A 17246-nucleotide genomic window follows, 5' to 3' on the forward strand; every position below is an offset into this window, starting at 1 on the left:
TACATATTGATTGATTGATTGATTGATTGATTGATTGACAATTGTATTACGTTTGTAGAATGGGTACATTTCAAAATCTGCTCACCATTCATTTTCAATTAATCAAGACATTTATAGACCTACAGTCCTTAACTAGTTGATTGATAGCCTAATAAAACCTAAATACAATATTTGTTTAGTTTAAAAAATATTCCAGATAGAAGTGATTTGCATGTTTTCATAGACCTGAATGCTTGTTTCTCCTTGCAACACCTGGCAGCCCTGACGGAACTACTGTGGGAGGGGCCAGGGTGGAAATCCAGGAAATTCACCAGACAAACTTCACGGCATTTTTTTCCAAGGCAAAAAAAGGTAAATGTTATGAATAAATAAATGCACATTTAATAGACCAAAGTAGTTGCTAGAATGTCTGCGTTTTCCCAAAACGCGTCGGCGTGTCGCTGCTGTCGCGATACATTATGGTACTGTTGTTTGTTGTCATGATGATCGAAGTGTTTTACTGTAGCGTGTGTGTGTGTGTGTGTAGGCTAACTGTATTACAACAGTTCCGCATGAGTCGTTCACATGAGTGCGCGCGCGCGCACACACACACACACACACACACACACACACGCGGTACTAGTGACAGGAGTACAGTCAGGGTGACTTCCTTTTGGCTGACGGCTGATCAGTTTTGTTTTTGTTTTTACTGAATTCATTTAAATTTGAGATGAGATATCTTCTGATTGCTGTCATCTGATCTGTCCTTCATGTGTTAGCCTACTTTGGACAGATGTGAGGGTAGGTGAGTACAGTAGCTAGTATTAATGTATAACTGTAGGTACTAGTAGAGTATAGGTACTTTACTAGGCTACAAGTACTGTCTAAACCTGTGGTTTTCAACCAGTGGTCGCTGAGGGGGGTTCCAGGTGGTCCCTGCACTGCCAGCCAAATGATGGAGTTGCAAACCAAATTAACCCTTATAAGGTTTTTAACTATTGAGAGCTGTAAAATGAACTCAAATGGATGGTTTAATTTTACCCTCTCTGGAGTTACATTATTGTTACACATCTGCATTACTTTCTTTTACAAGAAGTAATACACAATTAGAGCATGTAGAATAATTGTTATTTTGATCGAAAGCGTTTGCCAAAAGCATGGAATTGTAGACAAGATCTTATCCAACGACAACAAAATATTCTTTAGTTTGGTCTAAACCTGTACCTCCTATAATAAGTTAATAACCTCGTCGTTTGCCAAGCCCTTCTTGGGTTTTTGGATTGATTGAATACTACTTTATTAGACTTTATAGTTTATTGAATTGAAAACTGTGTTTTCTTTTTATACAGTATACATTAGAACAGTGGTTCTCAAAGTGTGGTCCAGGGACCCCCCGTGGGTCCTTGGAGGAGGGGTCCCAGCCAGGGGGTCCCAAGTTAACTTGTTACCTTGCAGTGTTGTTTTCGTCCACTAAAACCAAGGCGAAAAATGCTCGTCGACTACCTTTTTCCACTGACGAAAACCAAATGGAAACTAAATTTAAACTAAGCTATGATGACTAAATATATTGACAATTTCGTCAACAAATAAAAACTAGACTAAAATGTTAGGAAGGGACTAGTGTACTTTACACTTGGTTGCATGGTGAAAATAGCTGATCTACAAGCTCACAACGCGTCGCGCTGAGCTTGTAGATCGGCTATTTTCAGCAAGTGTAAAATCAGTCATCACCGACTAGGGCATCAAGGCCCACCAAAATACATTGTAGTCGACTAAATCAACTGTAGATTTAGTGGACTAAAATCTTATGATGTTTAGTCGACTTAACACTAAGACATTCCAGGTGACTAAAATGTGACTAAAACTAAATGGAAGCTATTCAAGAGACTATGGCCCTTATTTATCAATGCATGTACACCCGGTGTACACCCAATTTTGGGTGTACACCGCGTTGATAAATAAGGGCCTATGACTAAAACAACACTGATTGCAAACAAAGTCTCGTTGCTTCTGTCATGAGCTCACCAATGCAGAGTTGTTGTGTTTAACTAGTTTAACTAGTTTTTGACATTATGTGACCAAATTTGACTGAGGGACTGCCATTGGATTTTTTTTGTCATGTGAAAGCAGCATAGCATAGCATAGCATAGCTTCAAATTGACATATTGGTTGAGGCAAGGAGGCAACCAAGGTGCTCAGGAGGTGTGCAGGTATAAAAATTGTAAAAATCGATAGCCTATAGAACAAAGCGGAGATCCGGGGCACACTTGATGTTAAAAGGATGAAAACTTTATTGAACCGATGTGTTTCGACCTATACGGTCTTCATCAGGGCTGACATACCGGTATATTGGTTGTTCAGTTTGACTCACACCAGTTTTGGAGATATGGCTTATACAGAGTAACGTCTTGCAGAGATACAGCGAGTTGAGAAAAAAGGCTTCTGTGGACTCTTAACATTTATACACCTTAGCTACATGTTTAAGCATTCATTTCATATTTACATGTCGATTTTCAGCCTCTGACACTTATTTCAGACATGCTCTAGTACAGAGGTGGTGCAACTTTGACGATGGAGAGGGCCAATATATTTCCACACTCACTCCAGAGGGGGCCACAGTGCATATTACTAAATAGCTGATCTACAAGCTCAAAAAGCGTCGCTAGCGTTGCTATATTTGAATTGAAAACCTGAATAATCTTTGCTATTTTTGAATTGGAATCCTGAAAAGTAACCTTTTTTATTGAATTTCAAATGCATTTAGGCCTAGTTATGTTAACTTTATGAACCGTTAACATAACTACGTTGGACACAAAAAAGACTAACATTGTAACACTAGTCATTAAGTACTAGTCATTTAATACTAGTCATGAAGTAATTAAAGTGGGTTTGGAATTGTAAACAGCTGCAATCAGTATTTCTGATATTAACACGTGGGCCGCATTAAGTGAAGGTGGGGGCCGCATGATGTGGCCCCCGCGGGCTTCCAGTTGCCCACCCCCTTGGCTCTAGTATGTGAAGACTGAAGAGTCTGCCTGCCAGTGCTATTAAAGGACCACTTCACCACTTTTCAACCTATCTTCATATAATAGGTCCTCACTAATAATCATGAAAAAATGTTGACATTTTTTTCTACTCTGTCTGTGTCTCATAGGAGGGCTGTGGGCAGTTCAGAAACCGTCTTCCAGTGACATCATCGATGGGGAATACAAGCTAATAAAAACAGCAGGCTTTCTAGTCCTGAAAAGTTGCAATGCGCAAATGGAAGCCATCGTTCTCACGATAATGAAAATCTAAATATTTTTAGCTTGTTTAAAAGAAAATCTGCCTGATGATGATGTCACTGGAAGACGGTTTCTAAACTGCCCACAGCTCTCCTATGAGACACAGACGGAGTAGAAAAAAATCGTGCCATTTTATCATGATTATTAGTGAGGACCTATTATATGAAGATAGGTTAAAAAATGGTGAAGTGGTCCTTTAACTCTGGTGAAAAGCTGGAGTTTGCGCGATGATGGCACGAGCCGAGCTCTCAGTCAAAATCTGGTCACATTTCTTTGTTTACAGATGTCTTGCTTTGAAAGTGACAACAAGGCCAGCTTGGAGGACGATGGCCGGTGTGGTGGTGGTGGTGGTGGTGGTGGTTGTGGTGGTGACGGGGGGGAGCTGTCCAGCTGTGCTCTGGCCATGATGGAGAAGGAACGCGAGCCCTCGGAGAGCTCCGGGACCGCAACGCCCACCAGCCTCCTCCAGGGGGCGCCCGCCGCCGCTGCCGCCGCCGCCACCCCCATGCAGGGCTACGACGTGGAGTTCGACCCGCCCCTGGAGAGCAAATACGAGTGCCCCATCTGCCTCATGGCGCTGAGGAACGCCATTCAGACGCCGTGCGGACACCGCTTCTGCAAGAATTGCATTGAGAAGTCCATCCGGTAATAATAATAATAATAATAATAATAATAATGATCTGGCCTTTACTGGCCTGCAGTGCCTGACTTTGTTGTTGCACTTGAGCACATTTTTAGACCAGAAGTTTAAAGGGACACTTCACCCTTTTTGCAAAAAAATATATGTTAATGATGTTTAGAAGCTTTAGAACACTTTCCTGGGGGTATTTATGTGTGTAATATGTGGTTTTAGTTTTAGATATTTTAGATTGTAGCAGTGAGCCTGTTGTCTCTGATGTCATGGACACTGGGCTCACTTCCTTCCTGGACTACATGTTGTCTCAGTAAGACAGCTCTCCCCCCCTATCCACAAGGAGGAGCAGTGCACCAAAGAATTATGGGAATTGTAGTCCAGGAAGGCAGTGAGACCAGTGTCCATGACATCAGAGACAACAGGCTCACTGCTACAATCTAAAATATCTAAAACCACATATTACACACAGAAATACCTCCAGGAAAGTGATCTAAAGCTTCTAAACGTCTTTAACATATATTTTTTTGCAAAAAGGGTGAAGTGTCCCTTTAATCGTGACCAATTTCTGAAAAGACTTCATGTTTCTGTATCAGTGGTTGCTCAATATTTCATGTCAAGGACCCCCAAAAATGTTATGTAATTGGCCTGTAATTGATCTACAAGCTCATAGCGAACTTGTAGGTCTGCTATTTTTTTGAAAAATCGTTAAAATGTGGTGCAAAATCTTTGAATATATATATTCTTTCAGAGCTGGAACTACATATTTTGAGATTGGGCTCCGGTGCCAATTACACACAATTCTGGGGTCTCCTTGACCCGAATGATATAGTTTGTGAACCACTGACAATAGAAACACAAGGTTTTTCAGAAAACTCTCAGGATTTAGAAGATTTTTTTTTAGCCCGGACTTGTCCTCTTATAGTAAAACATTTTGAATGCTTTTCCCTCCACTGTCCATTTGCTGTGAACAAAAAAACGGTAGTACAATAAATAAAAATAAAAATTGTATAGATCAAAAATAGTAGATACATAATTATAGAACATTGATATGATGTTTTGTTTTCTCGTTTTGTTTTGTTGTTTTTGTTCTTTTTTGTCTTGTTCCTGTTAACTGTATTGTCCTGTCTGTCTTTGTTTTTGTTTTATGTTATGTTTGTTTGTTTTTGTTTTGTTTTCTTGTTTTTTTCCCCTTCTGTTTACTTTGTTGTATTATTATACCTATGAAAGCCTTTTATCTGAAGGGTATAGGCACTATAAGCTTAGGCTTCAGCCTAACACCTTTTTCGTCAATGTTTCTTTTGCAAAAAAAAATCACACCTGTGTGAACCGAGTGGTGCAACTCCCCTCTCTCCCCCCTCCTCTCTCTCTCTCTCTCTCTCTCTCTCTCTCTCTCTCTGCTTTGTCAGATTAGCTTTATTATGGATATCAATCCTGTTTCTGTGCTGCGTGCGCAGCCTCTAAATCACCCCCACAGACCGTGGCAGTCAGAAGTTGGATTTGCGTCCAGCAGGTGGCAGCCATGTCACATACTTCTCTCGTTCCAATTTCACGCATGCGCACACCACTCGTGCTCATACACCTACATACACACACACACACACACACACACACACACACACACACACACACACACACACACACACACACACACACACACACACACAAACAAACAAACGGGTACACGGACATTGCTGGATGTAGGAGTGGTTGCACCACTCAAAAAAGCAGGCACTGTATTGATTTGTTTATAATGACCAAAATAAATAAACTCTACCTATAAATAAACTCCTCCATGTTGCTGCAGAGACACGGGCCAGAAGTGTCCAGTGGACAACGAGATGCTTCTGGAGGAGCAGCTGTTTCCCGACAACTTTGCCAAGCGCGAGATCCTGTCGCTCACCGTGCGCTGTCCCCACACTGGCTGCGCCGACAAAATGGAGCTCCGAAATCTAGATGTAAGACTTTTCTGTTGTTGTTGTTGTGTCTTATTATGTAAGGCAAGGGCTGGTGCAACTTTGACGATGGCGAGGGCCAATATATTTCCACCCCTCACTCCAGAGAGGGGCCACAGTGCATATTACTGTCGTAGCAGAAATAGCCGATCTACAAGCTAGATCGGCTATTTTTGCTGTATTTGAATTGAAAACCTGAATAATGTTTTGCTATTTATTTTAATCGGAATCCTGAACAGTAACCTTTTTTTATTGAATTTCAAATGCATTTAGTTATAGTTATGTTAACTTTATGAACTGTTAACATAACTACATTGGACACAAAAAGACAATCACTGAAGTGGCAATAATCACGTTAACCCACACCCTCGAGTGTAATACTGCAATTATACAACAGTTACCCTTAAAACTAAGAAAATCGCTGAAAAAACATATTTTTTTAATGACTTGACTGTATAGTCACTACGACCACAAATGTCCCAAGAAACTGCCTCCCCCTGGGGGCGCCTGATGGAGGGGAAGGAACATGTTCCTTCCACGCGCTACGTCCGGCCGGTGAAATTCCCCCCGTCAGATGAAAAGAAGCAGCTTAGACTCCTCATGCATAGAAGGAAGCATGAGGTCAGTCCGCTGCCCCCCCCCCCTCCTCCCCCCCCAGGTTGGCAGAGGAAGTGTAGCGCCCAGGGTTATACATTAGATAATTGACACTGGGTGAAAAAAATGGGTTGCAAAATCATGGGATAAATCGTTCGAAAAATGTATATATACGGTATAAATGTTTGATGACACTAGTCGTGTGCAGACTAGTGTGCACCACGAGGAGTTGTGTATAATAAAAAATAAACCGTAAAATGCGTCCTTTAAGGCAGCGGTGGCCGAACGGTTTGCGGAGCGGTCTTGATATCGGAAGGTCGCTATAGTTCGTATCCCCGGACCGGCACGTTAAAAATGACCACCGCTGAAGTGCCCTTGGAAGAGGCATTGAACCCCTACCATGAAATGTTCTATGAGCAGGGCCTCATGGCTGTAAACAAGTTCTTGAGCTTAGTCCAGTTACCCTGGGTAAACATAGTACCTTTCCTTTCCTTAGTCCAGTTACCCTGGGTAAACATAGTACCTTTCCTTTCCTTAGTCCAGTTACCCTGGGTAAACATAGTACCTTTCCTTTCCTTAGTCCAGTTACCCTGGGTAAACATAGTACCTTTCCTTTCCTTAGTCCAGTTACCCTGGGTAAACATAGTACCTTTCCTTTCCTTAGTCCAGTTACCCTGGGTAAACATAGTACCTTTCCTTTCCTTAGTCCAGTTACCCTGGGTAAACATAGTACCTTTCCTTTCCTTAGTCCAGTTACCCTGGGTAAACATAGTACCTTTCCTTTCCTTAGTCCAGTTACCCTGGGTAAACATAGTACCTTTCCTTTCCTTAGTCCAGTTACCCTGCAGGGTAAACATAGTACCTTTCCTTTGTCACCAGAGGCACGTGTCACAGTGCCAGTTTGCGACGCTGCCTTGCCCACAGTGCCAACAGTCCGTGAGGAAAAGCCTCCTGGAGGAACACGCCACCCACCAGTGCCTCCGGAGACCCGCGACGTGCCTGGAGTGTCTGGCCTCCTTTGTCCACGAGGACAAACAGGTGAACTTTTGACCAAAAAGTCTAGCGGCCATTTTGGGGCGGGGATATAACCCCCTTTTGGTGTTTTATTTAAAGCATTATGTTATAATTTAGCTTTAGAAAAAATAGCAGATCTACAAGCTATTTTTGAAAAATCGTAAAAATTCGGCACAAATCTTTGAATATATATTCTTTCGGAGCGAACGTTTTTTTTTTTTTTTTTCGACGTCGGGCCTAAATGGGATAAGCAACGTGGCAGCTTCCTTAACCCATTTTGGGCAGGAACCCATTTTGGCGTTAGCGTCATTTTAGCTATTGAAAAATAGCAGATCTACAAGCTCATAGGTCTGGAGCTTGTATAGGGTCTGCTATTTCTTTTATTTATCGAAGAGCGACTGACATAGAAGACATTTTTTTTAATCTGTGGGGCAGCTTCCTGAAGTGTCTCTCTGGTCTTGTCTCCCGTAGCTCCACGAGCTGCAGTGTCCCTTCGCCAGCGTGGAGTGTGAGTACTGTGGGATGGAGCTCATCAGAGACCAGGTGAGTGAGTGCTGCCATGACACGCCGTACTGTCTGTAGCTCACCCTTACTAATGCACTCATTGCATCGAATATTCAATTAACGAAACTATTCACGTTGCTTCCGTTTCAGATGGAGTCTCACTGCGACACGGACTGTCCGAAAGCACCCATCGCGTGCACTTTCAGCACGTTTGGTTGTCGGGAAAGGGTAAGGTGATCGAGAAAGCTGAGAAAGCTTGTCCTTTTTTGTATCTCAAATCGTCTAAAGCAGTGATTGTCAACACCTTTAGGGGTACATACATAGTTTGGGGCAGAGCCATAGAGTATAGACAGAGTTACGCAAACCGCGTTCACTTCGTGGGGCTTCAGTCCAATGACTTCTATTGAGACGAAATCACAGCGACTTGGCCAGTCACAGCGCACCCTCTACGTCACTCTGTACTCGACCCGAGGACGAAACCGTGCTCGCTTGAGAATGGGGACAACAAATGAAAGACAAGACCAGGACCCTGGACGTCATTTTACAATTGGTTGCATGCTGAAAATAACAGATCTACAAGCTCACAACGCGTCGCAGTGTGACGCGTTGTGAGCTCGTGGATCGGCTATTTTCAACAAGCGTAAAAAATGAGCCATTACGACGGCATCACGGCATACGCCGAAACACGTTTTAGCCGACTAAATGAACCGCACATTTAGTCGGCTAAAAGCGCATGATATTTTAGTCGACTAAAACTACACTATAACACTAAAACATTCCAGGTGACTAAAATATGACTTCAAATGATTATGACTTGAAACAAAAAATGGAAAATGTTGCTGCACAAAAAAACAAAAAACGACACCACTTTTTAAAACAGATGCAGCGCCACGACCTGGGCTCATGACATTTTAGTCGACTAAAACTACACTAAACACTTAAAACATTCCAGGTGACTAAAATATGACTTAAAATGATTATGACTTGAAACTAAAAATGGGAAAATGTGCTGCACAAAAAAAAAAAAAAAACGACTTTTTACAGATGCAGCGCCGTGACCTGGCTTATGACATTTTTAGTCGACTAAAACTACATTTAAAACATTCCAGGTGACTAAAATATCACTTAAAATGATTATGACTTGAAACTAAAAATGGGAAAATGTGCTGCACAAAAAAAAAAAAACTACTTTTTACAGATGCAGCGCCACGACCTGGGCTCATGACATTTTTAGTCGACTAAAACTACACTAAACACTTAACTCAATGTCTGCCAATGACTGAATTGACTGATTTTTCAGCAACTCCAGCAGCGCCAACGACGACTTTATCGTTTTTTTCAGACGGGTATAACATGGGACCAAAAAAAAAAAATTAAAATTAAAATTAAATAAAAAAATGTATAGAGACTGGCGCTTAGGGACTTTTTGGCACTTCTTAAAAGCGATGGATGAGTTAAAACATTCCAGGTGACTAAAATATGACTTAAAGTGATTATGACTTGAAACTAAAAATGGGAAAATGTGCTGCACAAAAAAAACAAAAACGACTTTTTTACAGATGCAGCGCCACGACCTGGCTCAGCACATGCAGGAGTTCACGCAGATGCACATGCGCTGCATGGCCGAGTTCGTCCGCAGCAGCCTCGGCCTCAACAACAACAGCGCCAGCCTCTCCCACCACCACCACCACCACCAGCAGTCCTCTCTGTGGCCTCCGGGGGGCGCAGCAGCGGCCGCCGCCGCCGCGTCCTCCTCCGTCCTCTCTCCTCCCGAGGACCACGGAGGAGGCGGAGCTACTGCGGCGGCCGCGGCAGTGTGCGGTGGCGGCGGTCAGCCCAGCGAGGAGGCTCAGCGGCTGGGCGAGATGGACCGACGGCTGGTCAAACAGGACCACCAGCTGCGGGAGCTGATCATCCTGAAGGAGACGCAGGTGTTTTATGATTGAAATCACGTTGTTATTATCCCATTCTCTGACCTGAGACCAGATTCTAAACGCACAGAAGAGTGGTGGTTCTTTAACACGTTTTGACCCGAGATCAGATTCTATAAAAATGTCTTTTCTAAATCCTGAGTTTTCAAAAATAGCAGACCTATACAAGCTCGTAGCGCGCCACTCGGTTGGCGCGCTATGAGCTTGTAGATCTGCTATTTTTCAAAAGATAAAGCATGACATGATGCTAACACCAGAATGGGTTCCCGCCCAGAATGGGTTGAACAACCTGGTCGTTTCGAGGAAGCAATCTTGATTGGTTGAAACGGCCCTTCTTAGCCGTGGTTCAAACGAGCTACTCCACACCCTAATCAAAACAAATAATTCAGCTGCTCTGTTTTCCCAGAGCGCCAGCAAACTCGGTGGCTAGGCTAGGACCACTACCAGTTGACCTGTAGTAAGTCTCATGGTCGGGGGGGTAGGACCAAGTCTCATGGGTTTTGGGATTTGTTTATAAACATTTTGGTATTTTTTTTTATAAACATTTGTGATTTGTTTATAAACATTTGTGATTTGTTTATAAACATTTGTGATTTGTTTATAAACATTTGTGATTTGTTTATAAACATTTGGGAATTGTTTATAAACATTTGGGATTTGTTTACAAACATTTGGGATTTGTTTATAAACATTTGGGATTTGTAAGTCTCATGGGGGGGGTAGGACCACTTCCAGTTGACCTGTAGTAAGTCTCATGGTCGGGGGGGTAGGACCAAGTCTCATGGGATTTGGGATTTGTTTATAAACATTTGTGATTTGTTCATAAACATTTGTGATTTGTTTATAAACATTTGTGATTTGTTTATAAACATTTGTGATTTGTTTATAAACATTTTGGGATTTGTTTATAAACATTTGGGATTTGTTTATAAACATTTGGGATTTGTAAGTCTCATGGGGGGGGGGGGGGTAGGACCACAGCCTAGGCTAGCTAGTTTCTTGGGACATTTGTGGTCGTAGTGGCTACATCTGTCATAAAATAAATGTTCTTTCAGCGATTTTCTTAGTTTTAAGGGTAACTGTTGTATAATTGCCCAAGAATGATTATTAGTGAGGACCTATTAAGGACCTAGTAAACCGAACCCAAGAATTAAGCAATATTACATTTGAGGGTGTGGTTTTAACGTGATTATTGTTAACGTGATTGTTAACGTGATTATTATTTAACGTGATTATTGCGGAACTCTACTACGTCTCGTTCCTTACCGCATCACTGTCGTGGCAATAATCACGTTAAACCACACCCTCTCGTGTAATATTGCTAAATTCTTGGGTTCGGTTTACTAGTTGCCTAGTTTACTAGTTGTTTAACTTAGTACCCATTTTATTTTTTTGGCCCTCATCAAGTCACCTTTCACGCAATGTGGCCCTTTGCCCCGAAATGAGTTTGACACCCCTGCCCTAGTACATATAGGCTACATGTGAAAAACTTCCAGATGACCGTAACCGCACGTCTCCCTCCCTCCCCCCCTCCCCCCCCACGCAGGCCGGCCAGCTGGCGGAGCTGAAGCGCCGCGTGGCCACGCTGGAGGAGACGGTGCGCGACCTGGAGGCCCAGCAGTGCCACCAGGGCGTCTTCGTCTGGCGCCTCCGGGGCTTCGCCGCGCACCTGCGCAGCCAGGAGGCGGGCCTGCCCGTGGTGGAGCACAGCCCGGGCTTCTACACGGGCCGCCCGGGCTACAAGCTCTGCCTGCGCCTGCACCTGCAGTCGCCGAGCGCGCCGCGCTGCTCCAACTACATCTCGCTGTTCGTGCACACCATGCAGGGCGCGTTCGACGGCGCGCTGACGTGGCCCTTCCAGGGCACCATCCGGCTGGCCGTGCTGGACCAGGGGCCCGAGGGCCAGCATCACACGGAGGTGATGGAGACCAAGCCGGACCTGCAGGCCTTCCAGAAGCCCGTCATCATGCGCAACCCCAAGGGCTTCGGCTACGTCACCTTCCTGCACCTGCAGCAGCTGCACACGCGGCCCTTTGTCAAGGACGACACGCTGCTGGTGCGCTGCGAGGTGACGCCGCGCTTCTTCGACGTGGCGGCGGCGGGGGCGGGGCCGGCGCTGAGGCGCGAGGGAGCGGCCGTGCAGCCCCGCGGAGGAGGACCCGAAGCGTCCGTCTTAGCCACTTAAAGGAGAATTCCATGCTAGAAGGCTTTCTTACCTTTATTTGTAGTTGTTACGTCCCCACCAAAGAGGTCCAGGTGTTATTTTGTGCAAAAGCTCCTTATTGGCTATTTCCCCTACCATAAGCCCTACATGAATTGCATTGAATTGAATGGGGCTTTGGGGTGTTGTGCTAATTTGCTTATTTCCATCGCTCAAAATTATATATTTTTTGTATATATCCTCTCTTCATAATGTAAATAATATCCCAAGCGGCACACTTTACTACTTATTTCGATGGAAATAAGCGAATTAGCACAACACCCCATATCCCCATTCAATTCAATGAAATTCATTGAGGGCTTATGGTAGGGGGAAATTGCCAATAGGAGTTTTTGCACAAAAAAACACCTGGACCTCTTTGATGGGGACGTAACAACTACAAAGAAAGGTAAGAAAGCCTTCTAGCATGGAATTCTCCTTTAACCCATTTAGGCCTGACCTCAAAATTGTAAAAGAAATCTTCTAAAATCCTCCAGTTTTCTGAAATAAATATTTTCACGATAAAAAATAATAATAGCGGACCTACAAGCTCATAGCGCGCCACTCGGTGGGGTGAGCTTGTAGATCTGCTATTGATGAGCTTGTAGATCTGTTATTTTTCAATAGCTAAATTATAACATAATGTTTAAAAAACACCAAAAGGGGTTCCCCGCCCCAAAATGGGTTAAAGAACCCTAGAGGGGTTGAGCGGAGTCCCTCAGGGCTCGCCGTGCTAGTGTGTTTTCTGTTATTGTGCGTTGAGGAAGGCTTTCGCTGGAAATACCCCCGATGATCGACTGTTTTCTGAGAAAGCCTTCCCAACAATATGGATGCTGTTTTTTTTTAAAGAGGTTAAGGTGAAGGAAGTTGAAATGACAATGTACAAATCATAAGATTATTTAAAGTGGGAAGTCGGAAAGGGGGGTGAGTTGTGTGTTTTGTTTTGGATTCACGAAATGTGTTCGGATTGGGGGGAATTGCTATAAAAAAATAAAGTTATCGCAGGTTTAAAATGCATCATCTCTGGAGATTGAAATGAGTTGTCATCACTTCAGTTAACCACGTTAGAGCCTTAAAAAAAAAAAGGACTTGAGGACTTGCACTGTACACCAAATTTCTTGGGGCGAATGTTTAGTGATGCTGGGCTTTAGTTTAGTGGTTAAAGGTCAAGTATAACATTTATATATTCAATCGGTCTGGTATTCTCTCACGTTTTCCTCGTGAAAATGCTTATGCTGAAAGAGTTACACATTTACCTATACCGTAATATGACATAAATGTAAGGTGCTATAAAGTGACAATGTAATTCAGGGGTTGCCGTTGGGTGTAAAAGTGATTTACAGGGTGGAGCTGAGCATCTGATGTGATAATGAGCAAACAGATTTCAAATGGTCGGGCAGAAACTTATTTTCTTCATATTCAAACTTTTTGTGTTACTTTGTTTTTGGAAAATCGTTATAGAATGTGCCTCAAATCTTTGAATATATTCTTTCAGAGCGAATGTTTTTAACTCAAATCTTTGCTTGGGTTAATCATACTACAGCACAGTGTACACAAAAGTATGAAAAGTAGCAGTTCTGAGCTTGTAGATCTGCTACTTTTGAACCTGAAAAGTAACAGTTTTATAGACATACTGTATTCACCCGACGGATGTACTGCCGTTTGCTGTAACGTTGACACATTCCATGAAGTATGTATAACGTCACGTATTACTGTAACGTTGACACATTCCATGAAGTATGTTATAACGTCACGTATTACTGTAACGTTGACACATTCCATGAAGTATGTTATAACGTCACGTATTACTGTAACGTTGACACATTCCATGAAGTATGTTATAACGTCACGTATTACTGTAACGTTGACACATTCCATGAAGTATGTTATAACGTCACGTATTACTGTAACGTTGACACATTCCATGAAGTATGTTATAACGTCGCGTATTACTGTAACGTTGACACATTCCATGAAGTATGTTATAACGTCGCGTATTACTGTAACGTTGACACATTCCATAAAGTATGTTATAACGTCACGTATTACTGTAACGTTGACACATTCCATGGAGTATGTTATAACGTCACGTATTACTGTAACGTTGACACATTCCATGAAGTATGTTATAACGTCGCGTATTACTGTAACGTTGACACATTCCATGAAGTATGTTATAACGTCGCGTATTACTGTAACGTTGACACATTCCATGAAGTATGTTATAACGTCACGTATTAAGAGGGCAATCCGTTCATATCAACTTCTGGAAATTCAAGTTCTCGTACTTGACAGGAGTTTGTTGGGACAGTATAGGAGCGTTAGTATATTTGTGATATTGCTTTTCAAAGGTTTTGAGACCAAATCATAATTCTGAACATCATTCTTCAGTACTGTATGTAAACCATATTGCCTACTGCTATTAGGCTATATGTTTGTTTGCTTATCTCACTTTTCTCAGAATGTCATTTTCAAATGTTCTAGTTTTTTTCTTTCAAATCATTTTGCATAATTTATGATTGATTGATAATATTACACATCATATTGCTGTCTTAACAGTTCGCTCGCTAGCCATGCGGTCGACTGAGATCTACTCTACTGCAAAGCATTGCCACTGTGGAGAATCTACACTTGTGATAAAAATCACAGAGCTCATGCTGAAACGTATGCTTTGTTGTATACGCCAGTATGTGGCGTGCCAGAAATAGCGGATCTACAAGCTCACAATTGTGTCACATCGCGGCACATTGTGAGCTTGTAGATCTGTTGTATTTTACAGTGTTGTGCGCCGCAATGTGGATCTATCAATTGGGCTTAAAGGAGAATTCCATGCTAGAAGGCTTTGTTACCTTTCTTTGTGGTTGTTACGTCCCCACCAAAGAGGTCCAGGTGTTATTTTGTGCAAAACCGCCTCATTGGCTATTTCCCCTACCATAAGCCCTCAATGAATTGAATTGAATGGGCCTATGGGGTGTTGTGCTAATTCGCTTATTTCCATCTCTCAAAATTATTATGTCCTCTCTTTATAATGTAAATAATATCCCGGCACACTTTACTACTTATTGCGATGGACATAAGCGAATTAGCACAACACCCTATAGCAGGGATACTCAAATAGATTTACCTGTGGGCCACATTACAAAAATGGCAAGGAGCCAGGGGCCAGTAGATAAAATTACGACATTAATGATACTTGATAACTACTCTCTTTCAATTGCTTTATTTTCGCAAAATGTATCAAAGTACAATGTGCATGCACACAATATGTAAATAAATAAATGTGTTACATTTTCTTGCATAAACACAACCCAGCTAACATGTCCATCTGGGCCCCACTTGGGTTTTGACATGGGCTATGGGCATGGGTTCCGAGTGGGCCGTGCACCCAGTTTTCACAAAGGGCCCACCCGTGTTAGCCCATATGGGCTTATGCGGGTTTCTAAGCGGGTCTTAGGTGGTATCCAAATGGGCCATTTTATTTCAGAACCATGTGTGCGCCACCTGTGTTTGCCTATATGGGTTTGAACTGGGATCTGATTGGGCCTTAAGTGGGTACCAGCTGGGCGAATTATATGTGACCCATGTAGGCCACACTTGTGCCTCATTGTCTTCCGTCCTGTTTCTGTTTTCCCCTGCTGTCGATTGTTCATTCCTACAGATAGGATGCAGTGTTTCCAGTTTTCTGTAGTAGTTTCTTCAAGTCAATGTGTGACCATGGGCTATAGCCAATATCGTACGGTATACTATAGCGCGCCGTTTTTCATCATTTTTGAAGATTTGAAAAAAATGACAAAATGACAAAAACGATGGGTTATAGCCCATGTTTTTTGAAATTTTGAAAAAAAAAGTTAGCCTCGTTTCTCATCATTTTGGACCGTGGGCTATAGCCCATATCGTACGGCATACTATAGCGCGCAGTTTTTCATCATTTTTGAAGATTTGAAAAAAATGAAGAAAAAAAATCCGCAATTTCTGCAATTTCCATTTCAGCAATTTCTGCAATTACCATTTCTGCAATTTCCGCAATTCCGCAATTTGACAAAAACGATGGGTTATAGCCCATGTTTTTTGAAAATTTGAAAAAAAAAGTTAGCCTCGTTTCTCATCATTTTGGACCATGGGCTATAGCCCATATCGTACGGCATACTATAGCGCGCCGTTTTTCATCATTTTTGAAGATTTGAAAAAAATGACGAAATGACAAAAACGATGGGTTATAGCCCATGTTTTTTGAAATTTTGAAAAAAAAAGTTAGCCTCGTTTCTCATCATTTTGGACCGTGGGCTATAGCCCATATCGTACGGCATACTATAGCGCGCAGTTTTTCATCATTTTTGAAGATTTGAAAAAAATGAAGAAAAAAAATCCGCAATTTCTGCAATTTCCATTTCAGCAATTTCCGCAATTACCATTTCTGCAATTTCCGCAATTTGACAAAAACGATGGGTTATAGCCCATGTTTTTTGAAATTTTGAAAAAAAAAGTTAGCCTCGTTTCTCATCATTTTGGACCGTGAGCTATAGCCCATATCGTACGGCATACTATAGCGCGCAGTTTTTCATCATTTTTGAAGATTTGAAAAAAATACGAAATGACAAAGACGATGGGTTATAGGCCATGTTTTTTGAAATTTTGAAAAAAAAAGTTAGCCTCGTTTCTCATCATTTTGGACCGTGGGCTATAGCCCATATCGTACGGCATACTATAGCGCGCAGTTTTTCATCATTTTTGAAGATTTGGAAAAAATGAAGAAAAAAAATCCGCAATTTCCGCAATTTCTGCAATTTCCATTTCAGCAATTTCCGCAATTACCATTTCTGCAATTTCCGCAATTCCGCAATTTGACAAAAACGATGGGTTATAGCCCATGTTTTTTGAAATTTTGAAAAAAAAAGTTAGCCTCGTTTCTCATCATTTTGGACCATGGGCTATAGCCCATATCGTACGGCATACTATAGCACGCCGTTTTTCATCATTTTTAAAGATTTGAAAAAAATGACAAAATGACAAAAACGATGGGTTATAGCCCATGTTTTTTGAAATTTTGAAAAAAAAGTTAGCCTCGTTTCTCATCATTTTGGACCATGGGCTATAGCCCATATCGTACGGCATACTATAGCACGCCGTTTTTCATCATTTCGGAGGATTTGAATT

At 42.2% G+C, this 17246-nt stretch overlaps 1 protein-coding gene across 2 annotated transcripts; it reads left to right on the forward strand.

Annotated features, from left to right (window-relative positions):
- Positions 1-299: 299 nt before the first annotated feature.
- traf6 (TNF receptor-associated factor 6) lies at positions 300-13958 on the forward strand. 2 transcript variants are annotated; one of them, XM_080764491.1, is made up of 8 exons: positions 300-351; positions 3547-3908; positions 5702-5852; positions 7323-7481; positions 7929-8000; positions 8112-8189; positions 9521-9892; positions 11439-13958. In XM_080764491.1, exons 2-8 carry the CDS (start codon positions 3547-3549, stop codon positions 12075-12077), a joined length of 1833 nt encoding a protein of 610 aa, XP_080620617.1. In that variant the 5' UTR covers positions 300-351; the 3' UTR covers positions 12078-13958. The 2 variants fall into 2 exon arrangements, with proteins under 2 accessions (XP_080620617.1, XP_080620618.1); XM_080764492.1 differs by lacking the exon at positions 300-351 and adding an exon at positions 646-780.
- The last annotated feature ends 3288 nt before the right edge of the window (positions 13959-17246 follow it).

Source organism: Protomyctophum bolini, assembly GCF_963924005.1.
Source record: "Protomyctophum bolini genome assembly, chromosome: 1".
Taxonomy (NCBI): domain Eukaryota; kingdom Metazoa; phylum Chordata; class Actinopteri; order Myctophiformes; family Myctophidae; genus Protomyctophum; species Protomyctophum bolini.

Bases quoted from the DNA above. Each gene is read 5' to 3' on its own strand.
- traf6 (XM_080764491.1), top strand. From the start codon at position 3,547: ATGTCTTGCTTTGAAAGTGACAACAAGGCCAGCTTGGAGGACGATGGC. The intron at 8,001-8,111 runs GTGAGTGAGTGC...CTTCCGTTTCAG, and splicing joins TGGAGCTCATCAGAGACCAG to ATGGAGTCTCACTGCGACAC. The intron at 8,190-9,520 runs GTAAGGTGATCG...ACTTTTTTACAG, and splicing joins CGTTTGGTTGTCGGGAAAGG to ATGCAGCGCCACGACCTGGC.